This window comes from Scardinius erythrophthalmus, assembly GCF_964197995.2.
Source record: "Scardinius erythrophthalmus genome assembly, chromosome: 15".
NCBI classification, from domain to species: domain Eukaryota; kingdom Metazoa; phylum Chordata; class Actinopteri; order Cypriniformes; family Leuciscidae; genus Scardinius; species Scardinius erythrophthalmus.
The window spans coordinates 34750210-34767562 of NC_138235.1; the positions used below are offsets into that span (position 1 = coordinate 34750210).

At 38.2% G+C, this 17353-nt stretch overlaps 2 protein-coding genes across 3 annotated transcripts; one reads left to right on the forward strand and one right to left on the reverse strand.

The window, feature by feature from the left end:
* Positions 1-1279: 1279 nt before the first annotated feature.
* Positions 1280-5259, forward strand: LOC308702749 (protein-glutamine gamma-glutamyltransferase K-like; the record flags this gene model as incomplete). The annotated part of the gene is made up of 13 exons (XM_081385823.1): positions 1280-1367; positions 1832-2023; positions 2146-2397; positions 2513-2631; positions 2767-2874; positions 3011-3188; positions 3268-3406; positions 3486-3678; positions 3767-3920; positions 4147-4431; positions 4585-4745; positions 4830-4966; positions 5112-5259. 13 exons carry the CDS (start codon positions 1280-1282, stop codon positions 5257-5259), a joined length of 2154 nt encoding a protein of 717 aa, XP_081241949.1.
* A 3963-nt stretch (positions 5260-9222) lies between these two features.
* tgm1l3 (transglutaminase 1 like 3) lies at positions 9223-16951 on the reverse strand. 2 transcript variants are annotated; one of them, XM_081387249.1, is made up of 15 exons: positions 16849-16951; positions 15798-16002; positions 14930-15315; positions 13976-14167; positions 13622-13873; positions 13090-13208; positions 12823-12930; positions 12509-12686; positions 12278-12416; positions 11646-11838; positions 11184-11337; positions 10822-11106; positions 10206-10366; positions 9863-9999; positions 9223-9753 (listed from the first exon to the last, which is right to left on the reverse strand). In XM_081387249.1, the coding sequence occupies exons 3-15, from the start codon at positions 15312-15314 to the stop codon at positions 9609-9611; spliced, it is 2448 nt and encodes an 815-aa protein (XP_081243375.1). In that variant the 5' UTR covers position 15315; positions 15798-16002; positions 16849-16951; the 3' UTR covers positions 9223-9608. The 2 variants fall into 2 exon arrangements, with proteins under 2 accessions (XP_081243375.1, XP_081243374.1); XM_081387248.1 differs by lacking the exon at positions 16849-16951 and having other exon boundaries at positions 15798-16285.
* Between the last annotated feature and the right edge of the window lie 402 nt (positions 16952-17353).

A 17353-nucleotide genomic window follows, 5' to 3' on the forward strand; every position in this document is an offset into this window, starting at 1 on the left:
ACTATACATTAATTATACCATTACACTAAGTAGTACATCCAGTGCATTAACACTTTATGCAAACCTGAAATACATATGGTGATGATGACTTATATGTTCAGTTAGCATTGACACGGTTTTACTGCCCTAATTAACACCAAATGTGTCATATTTAATTAGTATCGTTGCTATTCAGTTTTGTTTATGTTAGAAACACATAAACTCTATGACAATTGCAAAGCAATGTATAATGTGCCCTAGTAAAACTAGGTGTGAAATGGCTATGACTGTTTTTTTAACTTCAGGTAGCAGCTGTTTATGTAGTTAGAATCAAAGAGAATATTTTCCAAAAGTGACATGTCTATTTTTACCTAAATTTTATATAATTTAAAAGTAACAACAATATTTAACTTAGCTTTGGTTCTGTAATCAGTGTCGGCCTTGAAAGAAAACTATACAACTGACAATTCAATTTCAATTAATTTCATTTCCACAAAACATATCTGAGAGAATGTTAATTAAGAAAGAAATATACAGAAATAATAAACTACTTAAATTCTGGTTAATTCAATTTTTTAACATTTTATCATTTAAAATATAAGTAAAACTAATGCATGTTCTGGTAATCACACCTGTAACCTTGCCATGACTAGTTTGGCATTGGCATTCAGTATTTTCTCCTTACTTTAGGATTTCTCGATCTCTATCACTACAGAACAATTAAACTAAGACATTAATTGGACTTAAGTCCTTACAAAAAAAAACATTCAAATTATCATGTCACTCACCCAAAATCCTATCTTCTTTATCACAAGAGATGTGGAATGGGTGGAGATGGACATGAAGTATATATATCCAGAGCTGCAGTGGAAAGACGAGCTGGTTAAAGCAGGACTCACTGTTCACTCGCTTCAGTAAACGTTCCCGGTTCAGTTTCTCTTAAACAAGGACAAGGACTAAAACATGTAAGTAATCAACTTTGACTTCACTTCAGGCTTATTATCTGGTTTTATTTTGCACTTATTAATTGTTTTCTGGACCCTTAATAACCCACCAAACGAAAAAGGTTAAGATGATTTACCTTGCTGTCTAGTAAACGCAGCTTGAGTTCTAGAAACATGACTTGATGATTTGAATGCTCATAGATTTAATATTTAGGTGAATACATCAGAAAGGATTCAACAGACGTTAGTTATGAATGATCCACCTGGGCTTGTGCAAGCAAGTGATGATCTTAATCTTAATCTATCTTTTAATTCATCCTTCACAATCTTTTTTTTTTTTTTTTTTTTCTGACAGGATGCCTTTTGCAAACAACCCATGCCAAAACCTCTGCACCCTCGGCCGTTTCCCAGAGTTCAAACTGCAGGAAGATGACAGCTGGAAAGGTGCATGCTGCGCACCGGTCTACACCAACCCTAGTGTTAACCCATGTGCAAACCCTTATGCTAACAGTTGCACAAATCCGTGTGTAAACTCATGTGCAAATGTTCATGTGAATCCATGTGTAAATGCATACGTGAACCCAAGCGCAAATACATACGTGAACCAATGCACAAATCCTTGTGTAAAGCCATGGGTGAACCCATGCATCAACCCTTGCATTAACCCTTGTGCTACTCCATACACTAAACCTCGCAACTGTCACTCCATGCCGTGATTATGAGACAAAGGAAGTTGTCATCAAGGAGTGCGTGGAAGATTGCACAGTCAAGCGAGAAGGTGGAGGTGATCGGAAGAGTCGTAGATCGTTGTCCTGCAATGCATGATTGGGAAATGTGTTGTTGTAATAATGCAATGAATGATCCGTTTGATATTTAATGAGCTGTCTTCTGCTTTTTCGTTTTCTCAGAAACTCTCCTCCGGGTGAGTAAAGTCGATCTTCTCAAGTGCAGGACCGGACAGAATCGTCAGGAGCATCACACGCATTGTTTCCTTGACGATCACCTCATCGTCCGCAGAGGACAGTGCTTCAATATGTGGGTTGATCTTTGCCGTCCTTTCAATCCCAGTTGTGACAAACTCCACCTGGAGCTGAAACTAGGTTAGTTACTGTATGACCTGTGCGTGGGTGACAATATAGGACATGCAGATACCTTATATGTTGAGGAGGAACATGCATTTCTACCCTCACTGGAGTCACTTGTTCTTCTGTGTGCTTTACAGGTCATATCGCATCCATCCGGGACGGCACTTATGTGGTTGTTCCAATAGTGGAAGAATTCAAGAAAGACTGCTGGGGAGCGAAGATTGTCGAAAAGGACCAAAACCGACTCAAACTGTGTGTGCACTCTCTTCCGACTGCTTGCGTTGGACGATACCAATTCAGTGTCGTGACTCACTCTACAGGAGGAAGATTCACTACACCATGTGTTCCTGAAAATGACATTTACATGCTGTTCAACCCCTGGTGTAAAGGTACGCGTTTCATTACACTGAAACCTGATTATATGAAGATTAAATTGAATCCGGAAAGAAAGAAAGAACGATTTAAACTTTATGAAGCTTCAAGTCCAATTTTCTCTGTTCTCAGATGACTGCGTGTACCTGCATGAAGAGGCGGAGAGAGTCGAGTATGTGCTGAACGACATGGGCAGAATCTACTATGGAACTAAACAGCAGATTGGCTGCAGGACATGGAACTTTGGTCAAGTAAGTGTTAAACTTGAGAGTTAAAAGTGCCTACACACAAGTTTACGGTATGTCAGGGAGACCGTAAGGGAAAAACGTTACAAAAGATAGCATTCCAGATGTTTCACAATTTACAAACTGCCATCTGAATCTTAGTTTGAGGAGGGAGTCTTGGCTGCATGCTTATATGTGCTGGAGAAGAGTTGTACCCCTTGCACAGGATGGGGAAGTCCCATCAACATTTCCAGAGGGGTGTCTGACATGGTGAGTAATCATTTTCTTTCTATCTATGTTGGAAAGCCTAACAAACTGTCTGATTTGCTCTGTTCTAAATATGGCACATATGCATGAATTTTGCTACATTAAAAACACAACATTATCAATCGTCTCTCCTTAACAGGTTATTGCCAACGATGACTGTGGTGTGTTGATGGGTAACTGGTCAAACTGCTATGGAGACGGAACTTCTCCTTCATCCTGGTGCGGAAGCAGTGCCATCCTGAAACAATACCACAAATGTGGAGGAGTACCTGTCAAATATGGACAGAGCTTGGCCTTCGCTGGAGTCACCAACACACGTAAGAGTTCAGGCAGAATGGACAAGGAGAAAATGGGATTGTAGATGTAATGCACTTCTTCTTCTTCTCTTTCTCGTAGTGTTGAGATGTTTGGGCATTCCTGTTCGCCCGGTCTCAAACTTCTGTTCTGCTCATGACACTGATGTTCGTTTGACAAGTGACGTTTATTTGGATGAAAAATTTCAGCTGATTGATCACATGAACCGTGATTCAATCTGGTAAGTATCGTGAACATCATCGCCAAAAGTTCCTCTGAATGTGCATGAAGTGAATGTCTTTCTTCTTCTCTTCGTGTAGGAACTACCACGTGTGGAATGAGGCCTGGATGGCTCGTCCCGACCTGCCATCTGGTTTTGGAGGGTGGCAGGTGGTTGATTCCACTCCTCAAATGACCAGCCAGGGCTTCTTCCGCTGCGGCCCAACATCTGTTGCTGCGATCCGCAGTGGACAGACCTTCCTGAAGCATGACGTGCCCTTCCTATTCGCAGAAGTGCGTTAATTCCTTTAATATAGCATTCTGTCATACAGAGATTGACATACAATGACTTATAATTCCTGATTGTCTCCTTGTGTTCTAGGTGAACAGTGATAAAGTTTACTGGCAGAGGAAAAGTAGTGGAACATTTGGTATTGTCCACGTTGAGAAGGATGTAGTAGGTCACTGCATCAGCACCAAGGCCGTCGGCTCAGATCAACGTGTAGATATCACAAACCTCTACAAACACCCACTGGGTAAGAATCCATACATATGCCACAAAATACTTACATTTGAATTGGTAAGGGATGTGGTGCAACCCATGCTCCAGACACATTAAGCCATTGTGCTTATGAGGTTTGAGTCAATAACACTCCCTTATCATGTCTTTCTCATAAAAAAAAAAACACCTGGATAGTAAAAGTGGAGCAAGAATCAATCATTTTAATTGTACATTCACCTCCTCCTGCTTCCGTTGATCAGGTTCTTCGGAGAAGTGTACTGCTTTGGAGACAGCCCTTCGTCACGGCTCCAGGAGATGCACATACCCACAGCCCTGCGCTGAGGATGTTGTCTGTGAAGTCAGCCTGAAGGACGATAAACTGTGTGTGGGAAAAGATGCCGTGCTTTGCATCAATCTAAAAAACAATTGTGGCTCACCTCGTAGCGTCACCCTCCACAGCCATGCAGCAGCCATGTACTACACTGGAGTCAGGAAGACCTTCCTGAAGAGAGATCAGACATGCATCGAGCTCAAACCCTCTGAATGTGAGAAATTATCAAGTTTGAGTTAAAATACATGAGACTACACAGTTACTGGTGCAGCTTATGTGTAAAGTTAATAATGCAAATTAGCACACAATCTGTTAGTTATTTAAAGTAGAGACTTGTAATGAAAGCATATCACTTTTCCCACTATAGGCAAACCTATGGAATGGACCCTGAGTTATGACGAGTATAAGGAACACCTGGTGGATCACGCCCCACTGATGCTCAACCTCTTTGGACACGTCGCTCAGACTAAGCAGATTCTGGCCACCCAGTACAGCTTCAGACTGCGCACTCCAGATCTAGTTCTCGCTGTGAGTTTAAAGTATTCAACTTATTCTGTTGATCAGCTGAAATAATTTAGTGCTAAATTGTGTCTTGTATGTGGTTCTTCTCAGCCTGTATGTGATGCTGTCCTGGGTCAAGAAGTGCCTGTCAAAATCACCTTCCAGAATCCACTGCCTTGTGTCTTAAAGAACACTGTATTCCGCTTTGTCGGACTTGGACTGAAGCACCCCAGAGTTGTTAACTATGGGTATAATTAATTTTAATGAATTGGTCGATTAAATAATAAATATTTTTTTGCATTATTCTGTTCTTACATTCTCCAATTAATTATATACAATTATTTTAAAATATATAAATTATAGTAATATTAAATAATAATTTTTCTTTCTCAGTGACATCGCAGGACATGCCACTGTGTGCCTGACGGAGAAATTTGTTCCCAAGTGTCACGGCCATCAGAAACTTCTGGCTTCATTCGACTGTCCTCAGCTCACTCAGGTGCATGGATTCGCCAACCTTGTGGTCAAACAGCACTGTTAAACCAATCGAATAACCGAAAGAGAGGAAATTTTGGTTGAAAAAGAAAGTGTTGATGACTAAATGCTTCAGTAAAATATTCCATTGTGTGTTTCACATGATTTGCAAACACTGTTTTACTTAATCTACTAAAGACAAATGTTACAGATTGATTGTGGTCTTGGAACTTGTTTTCTAAATATTGTAATTTACATCCTGTTGATGAATAATTACCCTTCTTTAAGTAATGTATTGGGATATGGGATTAGTAATTCCTTCTAATGCAGATTATGATTATGTCTGATTGAAATGAATGAATTATGAAAAAAGCTTTTTTTTCTCATGCTAATAATATCAATGAAAACTTTTGAAACTTGTGGCTTATTTTCTCTTAATCACTTTATTGTTAATCATGTCTCTGTGCAGTCGCAGCATTAATAAAACATAATTGAAATGAATCATGTCTGTTTATGATGTGAAATTCTGATTTATTATAAATATATCGCATCATCATAAAATGTAATGTTCTTACACAGCTCTTAAAGGTAGCATCACTTTTCTTTTAGATTATTGGATTTGGAACAGATAGATATGAGACAAACACATTTAAATGATCAATATAAGTATAACTATTATTACAATTATTATTATTATTATTATTATTATTATGAGATAAACATATTCACAGTGTATATGAAATTGCTTTTCATAACTTTTACACATCACGCTAGCTGACAATCGTACAATTTGTGATAAATTGTTATTCGATGAAAGTTGTCCTCAGTGGTGGAGAAAATGTTATTTCGTTATTATTATATTCTCATAAATTAAAAAAAATCACTATAATTTTACATTAAGTAAAATTGTCCCACCTTCGAAAATCCCGCCTCTCTTGTCAGCCAAGTCGCTGTGCGCGCGCAGCTCGTGTCAGTTTTGTAACGTACTATTCTGCTCACAAATGATAACGTTTGGAGATTAAACCCTCGTGTAATAGGTTCGAAACGTTTTCAGCTGATTGGAAGCTCGTATCCTACCTTAAATTCAACTGTAGCAGAAGTTGTCTGGCAGTGTTCCTTGCTTGCTGCAACTGACAGGATTTCAAAGGTGAAGTATATAATTTCAGCGCCACTAGCGGAATTGGGAAAAAAAATCGCAATAACCATTGTGCATTTTACTTTTGATTTGAAGCCTCAGTTGCATAGTTGTTCTGTAAAAAAATATAAAGAACTTAAACCATAAATACCATTTGGCGCTCTTTAATGTGTTGTGATAAATCGCTGTCTTAGCCGCCTAGCTAGCTAATTCAACCAGCAGCACGTGCAGACTGTGCACTGATCATCTCTTTTTCTATTACTAGTTAAAGTATGAGATAAATATGAATGAACATGAAGGTATGTTGAAAGATACAGTACAACTTACCGAAATGCGTCATGTCTTACTTGAACCGGCGCTGCACAGACCGATCAGTAAATGACATCAAAGTACCGCGAGAGCAATTCAAAAGCATAAGTAGCCATCTACTTTCTATTCGCTCTCGCGGTACTTTGATGTCAGTTAGCCTACTGATCGGTCTGTGCAGCGCGCCGGTTCAAGTCGAACAAGCCTAATGTCACGTCAATGTCATGTGACATACATTTACCTTTAAAAAAGCCATTCAATGACAATAAATTAATTAGTTAGAAAAACATTAACTCTACAGGAGCATTTTGGTAAATGCACTATATTACATTGTCATTTTTTTTTTTTTTTTTTTTACTTGGTCTGTTCTTCACTATTTAAAAGCAGGGTAGGTGATTTGTTCCAAATTTTTAAAAATTTTTGTTATGCTGGTTGAAAGTCTCTTCACATCCTGATAGCAATCACTAAGTTAAATGGTGTAAAACTAATTAAAAAAAATTAAATAATAATATGTATATATATATATATACTGTATATATTCCATCATCTGTGCAGGCTTAGGTACAATGTGCAATGTTACGGTTTCCTGCCTGTCAACATTTGAATTTCCATACCTCCGTGCATCATTACGTTTCATGCTATGAGTTAGTATGAGTTAGTCAGTCACCAAGCACCGCAACCGAAACAGCAGCCATCTTTAAAGTTCCTCCTGAACCAAAACAACGAGCTTATGCTGCATTCATGCCATAACTACAGTAATTTGGAAGAGATGGAAACCGGTGACGTTATAGGCTACTCGGAGTATAAAGCGACGAGAATACTTTTTGTGCGCAAAAACAAACAAAAATAACGACTTTATTCCACTTTTATTCGTTATTTTTGTTTGTTTTTGTGCACAAAAAGTATTCTCGTTGTTTTATAAACTTAAAGGGCACCTATTATGCAAAATTCACTTTTACATTGTGTTTGAACATAAATGTGTGTTGGCAGTGTGTGAGCAAAACCACCCTAGAATGATAAAAATCCACCCAGTAGTTTTTTTACTATCTCAATAAATCATAAGCACTGTCTCAGAACACCCTGTTCTAGATTTCCCTCATTGTGACGTAGAATTGAGCTAAGCCCCACCGACGTGATTTGATTGACATCTGGTTTTGGCATAGACCCCGCCCTCGGTGATCTGCATCCTCCATTGTTTCAACGACAGCCGGTAATGTCTCCTAAGAAGTGTAGGTGTTCTGTTGTGGGATGTAAGAATGGACATACTAGTCTTCACTGACATTTTATTTATGAAGAAAAGGCACCACTTAAACTTCCTAAATACGAGATTCATTTTCTGACTGACTATTTAGTGAACGAGGGTCAAAGTTAATCCTCAAGTGTGGATCGTTGCCTACTGTTCGCGATCCAACGTCACCTCCAGAAGTAAGTGTATTTTATGATTTTTGAGCAAATAGTCATTTCAATCGATGTCAGCCAGTTCAACAACAAATGCGTCTAAAGCTATTTATTGTCGTCGTCATAGGATGTCTCAACAAACAACGTCAGACAGTTTTATGTCACGTAGGCATTTTTTTTTGCAGCATTTACAAATGTAAATAAATTAAGGTCTGCTCTATCTCCATAGACAGTATATATACGTCTATCTCCCTCCCCTTAAGAAATAAATAAATAAATCATTTGTACTTAGCAAACGTTCTCATTCGTGTTTATTCTGTGCCAGAGTCTCTGTCTTCATCATCTGGGTCCAGCAGCAGGGCGGGGATATGCAGCTCATTTACATTTAAAGTGGTAGACGCCAAAACAGCTCTTTTTAAAACAGGCCCCAAAAATGACATTTTCAAATGGTTATAATAAATTAACTGTGGGGTATTTTGTGCTGAAACTTCACAAATGCATTCTGGGGACACCCAAGACCAATATTACATCTTCTAAAAAGGGGCATAATAGGTGCCCTTTAAGATTGAGCCTCTGGAGTCACTTGGACTATATTAACAATGTCTTTAATACATTTTCTGGGCCAGCAAGTTAAGGTGTCCATAAGCCTGCAGGAGGAGTGATCCAGCTCTCAGATTTCATCAAAAATATCTTAATTTGTGTTCCGAAGATGAACGAAAGTCTTATGGGGTTGGAACAACATGAGGGTGTTTAATTACTGACAGAATTTTCATTTTTGGGTGAACTAACCCTTTAAAAGCACTATGTAAATGAAGGTGACTTGACTTGGAGCATCTCCATGCAACTCGTGTTTCATTGTGATTCATCAATCCGCACACAATTTACCATATTCTGTCTTTGAAAGGTTTTCTCAGACCGCAATGGCTTTTTAAGTGGTGCATTTTCTTACCTTTTTCTAATTTCGTGACCAATAATTTGTTTAAGACAATTAAAAGCTTAATGTTGTTGAGCCATTTTGGGTTTAGCCCATTTTTTTTTTTTTTTTTTTTTGCCCAGGAGTGTACACTGTAATGTTCTAGAGCTCATACACTAGCTGCTTGTTTCAATAACCCACAAGTGCCATTGCTTGTTGTATAACATCATGATCATTTGATCTACAGATTCATTATCACTCATCACAAACACACGTTTACTGCAAGCTAATGACTTTTATTGATGCAACATTAAGGACAGATTATCAGTGCAGCTACAAGAAGAAAATAAATCATAGAACACAACCACCAATTGTCAGTTGTTTAGGTTAGAAAGCAAATGACTAGAATGATTGAATATTTGCAGTCTTTCTTATGATATGTGAAACTACATCACATATTCCAAAATATAACACCCACAAAAAAACAATGTCAGCCATAAATCATCCCTTTAAAAGCAAGATCCCGAGATTAAATGCACCCTTTGGTTTACCATTTTCACTAGAGATTACATAGCTAAAATATCATTTTTTTTAACTCTGCAAATCAATCCACGTGAAAGGCATTTTTAAAGCTTTCTGGTCCTCCGGTTATTTGAGTGCTTGTTTACTTTTCTTTGACGACGATGTTAGAGCATCCATGAACCTGAGTGAGTTGAGGACAATCCAGGGAGGCCAGAAGTTTGTGAGGGCCATGACACTTGGGGATAAATTTCTCCGTCAGGTTCACTGTGGCATGGCTTGCAATGTCACTGATAAACAGACAAAAAGGTAAGAATTTATTTACATACCAATAAAAATGAATAGTAGCATGTTACATGTCCCATTCTTTTGTATAGTTTAACACGATTCATTTCCTACCCATAGTTAATGGATCTGCAGTGCTTCAGTCCCAGTCCCTCGATACGGAATATGGCGTTCTTCAGCACACAGGGCAGTGGGTTCTGGAAAGTGATTTGGATCGGCACTTCTTTGCCCACCACACAATCACATCCAGGCTGAAAACCACAATCCAAATTAACACCACATTACAGATTACAGGACAGTCATGCAAAAGACTCCATTTTCCACCCAGCTAATAATCATCAGTAGTTCTTGATTTTACTTCTAGCCATAAGACAGGCTTATAAAATGTATAGTTTCATCAACAAACACACATTATGTCCAGCAAGTGAAATATAGGTTTCAAGATATTCAAACTCACAGTAATAACAAGATCTGGTGTGCACATCCTGAAGTTGAAGCGTTTGGCCACAACCTGCTTAGTTTCAGTGACCCGTCCAGCGACAGTGAGCATCATGGTTGAATGATCCACAAGGTGAGTCTTGTAATCCTCATATTTCAGGGCCCACTCCAGAACCTTGGCTAAAGAGGAACAAGAGATAAACAATGATGAATACTAATGCTTCTGTTGAAAGTAACATTAAAATCCTCATCATATCAGAACATTTCATATTAGACTTGATTTGATTTTAGACTTTAAGTTTCACAATTGATGAATCTTCGACTGAATCAACTGAATAAAGACACTATTGCCTTCTGTAGAGCTGCTTATAGTTTTAAGGTCTTTGCATCAATGCTTCAGATAAATGAATAAATGTAAACATTCATCTGTTGACTGAAATATTTATTATTTTTGAGATTTTTGCAAACTCAATTAGTTTGTGGGATTTATATTTTTCTAGTCACTGTATTCGGGTGTGCGAGGCACTATATATATTTGTTTGTGTTATACAATAATGTTAAAAATCCATTCTGCAGTGAAGAACATGAACGGTTTTTTACATTCTCAACTTTAGCTAAGCTCTTTCATTTCTTACATTCACTGGCCTTGAGCTCAAAGCAGGTCTGGTCCTTCTTCACCAAGGATTTTTGGACTCCGGTGTAGTATGTGGCCGACAGATGGCTGTGGAGGGTGACGCTACGAGGTGAGCTGCATTTGTTCTTCAGAGCGATGCAGATCACGGCATCCTTGCCCACACACGGTCCATCACCCTTCATGCTGACGTCACAGACAACATCCTCAGCGCAGGACAGTGGGTATGTGCATCTCTTGGAGCCGTGACGAAGGGCTGTCTCCACAGCACGACGCTCCTCCTCTGAACCTGAAAGATGTGGGGAGGGAAGCTATTACAACTATTCCGAGTGAAAGAGTCTTTAAGTGATGTGTGTGACTTGTCACCTTCTGGGTGTTTGTAGTGGTTTGTGATATCCACACGTTTGTCTGAGCCGACAGCCTTGGTGCTGATGCAGTGACCCACTGCGCTCTTGTCAACGTGGACCACAGCGAAGGTTCCACATGCTGTTCTCTGCCAGAAGACTACGTCACTGTTCACCTACAGCAAGAAAATATAATAAAACAGGAAAATAACAGAATCAATGATGCAAGCTTCATCAAATATTAGGCCAATTTAAATTTAGCTGTAAAGCAGTCATTATCCAGCTCAATTCAGTTCAAGTTTTGTTCTCATCTGATAGTGTCAGTGCAGTCAAATCAATAATATTACTGAATATTACTGCAAAACACTAACACTATAATATATTACCATAAGATAGTGTGCATGTTCCAAAGAGATTCACATGTTCTCGAATAATTGCATCAAAACCATGTGCTTAATGCTCCAATTACAAGGCATGTTCGTACCTCAGCAAAAACGAAGGGAGTGTCATATTTAAGGAAGACCTGTCCACTGCGGATCGCAGCAACAGATGTTGGGCCGCAGCGGAAGATGCCCTGGCTGGTCTCCTGAGGAGTGGAATCAACCACCTGCCACCCTCCAAAACCACATGGGAGGTCGGGACGAGCCATCCAGGCCTCATTCCACACGTGGTAGTTCCTACACGAAGAGAAGGAGAAGGATTCACATCACAGCAGAGGAGACAGAAATATAATGCAATGAAGAGGACACAAGAAAAGATTGCAATGCAAATTCATCACTTTGTGCTTTGTCTAGAACCTTGCATAGTTTAGGTGATCACAATTAGATATATAAATAATTTATATTCAGTGCATTTACATTTTCTCACCAATAGGTGGTGCTCATCAAAGCTGCTATTGCCAAACTGCATATTCAGCTTTGCAGTATACAAAGCCATTTTAAAGATATAGTCTCAATTCCTACTTGGTATCTTTATAATCAACTACTTTTGAAAATATGAAGTGAAAATGTCAAATCAATGGAATCAAAAATCATTTTAGATAATACTGCTTAATGATACTATAGTTGACTCTGTTGCTGATGTTGCATAATGAAAGAGGTTCGTACAGAATCTTACCAGATTGAATCACGGTTCAGGTTATCGATCAGACAGAAGTTCTCATCAAGATAAATATCTACTGTCATAGACACATCAGTGTCATGAGCAGAACAGAAGTTTGTGACCGGACGAGTGGGAATGCCCAAACATCTCAACACTACGAGAAAGAGAAGAAGAATAAGTGCATTACATCTTCAATCCATTTCTCAACCCTTATTTTCTCCTTGTCCATTCTGCCTGAACTCTTACGTGTGTTGGTGACTCCAGCGAAGGCCAAGCTCTGTCCATATTTGACAGGTACTCCTCCACATTTGTGGTATTGTTTCAGGATGGCACTGCTTCCGCACCAGGATGAAGGAGAAGTTCCGTCTCCATAGCAGTTTGACCAGTTACCCACTAACACACCACAGTCATCGTTGGCATTAATCTGTGAAAGAGTGAAGAGTGCTACATTATTATCTGCTCTCTTGCTAAACATCATCAAGTCATGATTGCATCATTCAGATGAAGCATAGAGCCCATCAGGAAGTTCGTTAGGCTTCATGAGGAAAATGAAGACTTACCATAGCAGACACCACTCTGGCCACGTTAACAGGGTCGCCCCATCCTGAGCAAGGTCCACCACTCTTCTCCAACACAAACAAACACGCTGCCAAGATTCCTTCATCAAACTAAGAATCAGAGAAATTAAAAGTTAAGATGCTTTCCATGCAGTGTGCAATTGCTGTGGTTTATGCTATGCTTGTATTCCAGCACTTCAGATCAGACATATTCGTATATGTATATACAAACATATTTTGACATATATTAATGAAAAGTTTGGCTCTTACTTGGCCAAAGTTCCAGGTTCTGGATGCGATCTGACATTTAGTTCCATAGAAGATTCTGCCCGTGTCATTCAGCACATACTCAACTCTCTGAGCCTCCTCATCCAGGTACACAGAGTCATCTAGTAAAGAAAGAGAGTGCTGACATTTAAACTGAGAAGCTTCATATACTGTAGTTTCGATAATGGTTTCATTTGTTTTCTCTTGATTCAGTTTTACAACCATTTACCGATTATAATAATCAATGTTCCTTCTATTGGGTAGATGCTCGATTAACATCCAGTGCCATTCTTTACAAAGACATTTGTAGAAATATACAAATACAGCCTGTATTGAAAACATTATATAATATATTTATATATCTTTCAAATTAATAAGTGTGGCATGTTTTTGTTTGCAAGATTTCTCACAGCTACAGTCCTGTATTAAAAATTAATTAACATTAAGACTTCTGCATGGAATTTCTGAAGTGCACAGGTTAAACTGCGTTCAAAAGTCTGAAATGCAGTTCTCTTCCTCTTCATACTGTACATACCTTTACACCAGGGGTTGAACAGCATGTAAATGTCATTGCAAGGGTTGCATGATGACGTGGCTCTGCCTCTTGGGCCGCAAGTCACAACGGTGAGGCTGTATCGTCCAATACAAGCAGTCGGAAGGGAGTACACAGCCAGTTTGACTCGGTTTTGCACCCTTTCGACAATCTTGGCCTCCCAGCGAGATTTTTTGAATTCTTCCACTAATGGAACAATCACCAGAGTGCCATTGCATATTGATGGAGCATTACCTGTAAAATACAAACAGCAAGAAATAACCAGGGTTATTATCATTAACTAAAAGTAAAAAAAAAAAAAAAAAAAAAAAAAAAAAACTCATTCAAAAGACTAACCAAGTCTCAGCTCCAGGTGAAGTTTGTCACATTTCAGATTGAACGGCCGGGACAGCTCAACCCACATCTGGAAACACTGTCCTCTACGGACAATGAGGTTATCACTACGATAACAATTGGTGTGATGCTCCAGACGATTCTGACACTTCCAGGATTTTATCAGGTCAACACAACGCACCTGCAGAACCAAATCTGAGGAAAACCAAGCAGAAGAAATCAATCAGGAGCTGGACTGGTACTGTTTGCGTGTTGGTCAAAAACGAATGAATTTTTTTTAATGAACTTTTTGTATTCTTTTATTTAGTATTTTTATGAGATTTTATGATACTAAATTGTATTTATGCAGTATTTATAATCCATTTATTCACTTTTTGAGCATGTACCTGACAATTAAATTTCCAATTTAAACGCTCATAAATCTTTAATGCTTTAGAGCACAGACTTCAGTTTGGTCTCTTTTTTAAAGACGAAACTTATTGCTGAAGTAAAAAAAGAAAAGAAAAAAGAAAGTGAACTTGAAAAAAATTATTTGTCATGAAAAATGCACAAAAATACCATTTTCAGTTTCTATATGAAATATATATTTTCCAAAACACGTTTTACTCTAAAACTGTGGGAAAATCAAAGCCATAAATCTAAACAAGCTGTGTTCCAAATTTGAGGTTGATTTTGTTTGGGTGCAGTACCAAACGTTTCCACTAGATGAAATTCGTCTCCCATTCCATTTTTGACTGCGAACAATACAAAGTCTGACTATTTTTTTTTTCAGGATCATTTAATCTTTTCGAACAATGACCATGATTTTTTCTTCTTCTTTTTTGTTTGTTCACACAGCAATTGCCAAAACCTTTGCAAAGTTTCGCAACGTAAAAGTTTTCGCTAAAAAATGACCGAACAGCACCAAAGGGTGAATAAACACGTTTAAAAAAAACAGAACAGATCTACAAGTCTTACCTTCACAGGTACGCACACATTCATCAGCGCACTCATTGTGGAAGACTTGCTTGCAGTCATAGTCACAGCGAGGTCTCACGTAGTTGCAAGGGATCGCACAAGGGTTGGCGCACGGGTTGACACAAGGATTCACATAAGGAACCACGCAAGGTTTGATCACAGGTTTCACACAAGGAGGGACCAAAGGCTTCACGCAAGGGTCCACACAAGGAGGGACCAAAGGCTTCACGCAAGGGTCCACACAAGGAGTGACCAAAGGCTTCACCCAAGGGTCCACACAAGGGTTCTGGTACACCGGAACACCACAGTATTGTCCGAGTGTTGCGGCTGGGAAACGGCCGATGTTGCAGAAGTTGTTGGTCTGGCCCCACCTAAAGAAAGACATGCTGTAAAGAAGTGCAGAAAAAGAAGAAAGAGAGTGATATTGTCACCTAAATGGTTAAACATTCATGTCCTGTAGGCCTATAACATCTTTCAAGGACTCCATCTCTAAATTTCAACAGAAAACCCTATAGTGAAAAAAGTATACTTTATTGAATTTGAAATATATTCCCTTTTTCAATAGTACATTGCAAATATATAGCCTACTGACAATTTTTAACTAAGTATGCTTGAAGTTGTTCCAATTTGGCAAACAAAAGTACACTAAATATTCCTAAAGTTATGCTTTACTACAATTTAATTACAACTAAAATATACTTGAGTTGGTTTCAAAATAGCACACTTCAAGTTAACTAATCAATTACACACTTGAAGTGCTAAATTAGTCTGGCTGCAAGTATACCAATGCAAACATATTTATTTTTCACCATAGCTGTATAAAGATGCACTGAATTGGATATTTGCTCATTTTTAGTTGATTACTTACATGTTTCCGGTTCGTTCTCTGGAGTGATGTTGAATCTGAAGAGAGTAACAGTTCTTACTGAACTCAAATTGCTGAAGTAAAGTAAGTCTGTCTGGAACCACGGCTTCTTGCGCTGTGACACTCTCTCCACTGTAGTCTGGTTTATATATTCACATCTCCATTCCCAGCCCATTCACATGAGTAACTGAAGTGCCTACAGTGTTTCCTTGTCTCATGGGAGGGAGGGAAGGATTGGAGATGAATCACACAGGTTAATTCGAAAAACGAATGTGCAAATTTACGGTTTAGTATAATTGCTCTGATAGTAGGCTATAATTGGTATAAGCATAATTAAATTTTAATGGAGCAATTCCAGCATACAGGAGCACATAAGCACATTTATGCCTGGATTAGCCTATACAGTTTTGACACACCTCATTCTCTGTTTTACACTGTAATAAAATACTGTATAAAGTATTAGAATTATAAACAAATTGAACACTCATTAAATTCGCGGCCCTCTAGATTTCAACAAGCTGGCTTCTCTCAACCAACTAAAAATAATCAAAAAAGTATATTTGTCTTGTCTTCCAGTAAAAATACCTAAATGTCCTTAAACAAGAAAATTGGAAAATTGCTTTTCTTTTAAGCATAAATCTAACAAAAGTAAGTGAGGTTAATGTGCAAAGAATTATCACATTAAGGATGCTTAGACATTTTTCCTGAAATATTAGATGAAAAATGTAATTAAGAAAATTACCTTTTTCCCTAATCCTCCAGAATAATTTCTTTAGATAATTCTATGCATTTACTTATAAAGAGACCTTTTTGAATGTTAATATTAATTGACAATTTGAGAGAGATTGTGTGCTAATTTTATATTTCACAGGGAGTAAATAAGAACTTTTCAAGACTGTTATGAGACCGCTATTAAATACTTTAGTAAATGTTTAGTACTTTACGGTGTGACTTGCTTAACTTCATCTAAAACTATATAATTTAACAATAATAATTTTGATGTTGGGAAAAATTCAGTTCAACCAAAAGTGTCTCAGTAAAGCAATTTACACACCCAGATCCTTTCTGCAAGTCTTCTTTAGGCACAAACAGACGCACCACAGGTTTAAACGGTTTCCTTCTGCGTTTCATAACTGTCATCAAAAAATAAATCACAAAAAATAAAAGGATTAGGATAAGGACTTAACTGTAATTTGCATAATGACCGTTAAAGAAAATAATCTGAGCACAACAGGGCAAAACACCCAGTGTTAATGTTGGGTTTGGCGATCATGCCATCAGTCAAACGATTCGCCCAATCTCTATTTCCTTATTGCATAAATTGCCAACTTTATGATCAGGGGTTGAACACATGAATTTGAGTAAATTAGCAATTAATTGAGGAGCAAGTGTTGTGTATGAATTATAAATCTAGCCTCAATTAATTCAGAGTTATTAAGCACAATCATCCTGCATGTTTAAATCTCCATTTGCTTCTGATTTTCCCAGTGAATGACTAATTATCAGACCAGATCACTTTCCCATGTAACTTGACCCTGCATGGTCTTTGTGGAAAAGCC

Excerpts from the sequence above, each read along its gene's own strand:
- tgm1l3 (XM_081387249.1), bottom strand. The coding sequence starts at position 15,314 with ATGTCTTTCTTTAGGTGGGGCCAGACCAACAACTTCTGCAACATCGGC. Across the intron at positions 13,874-13,975 it reads TCACCTGGAGCTGAGACTTG|GTAATGCTCCATCAATATGC; the intron begins GTTAGTCTTTTG and ends TGTATTTTACAG. Across the intron at positions 11,839-12,277 it reads CTGAACCGTGATTCAATCTG|GAACTACCACGTGTGGAATG; the intron begins GTAAGATTCTGT and ends CTCTTCGTGTAG.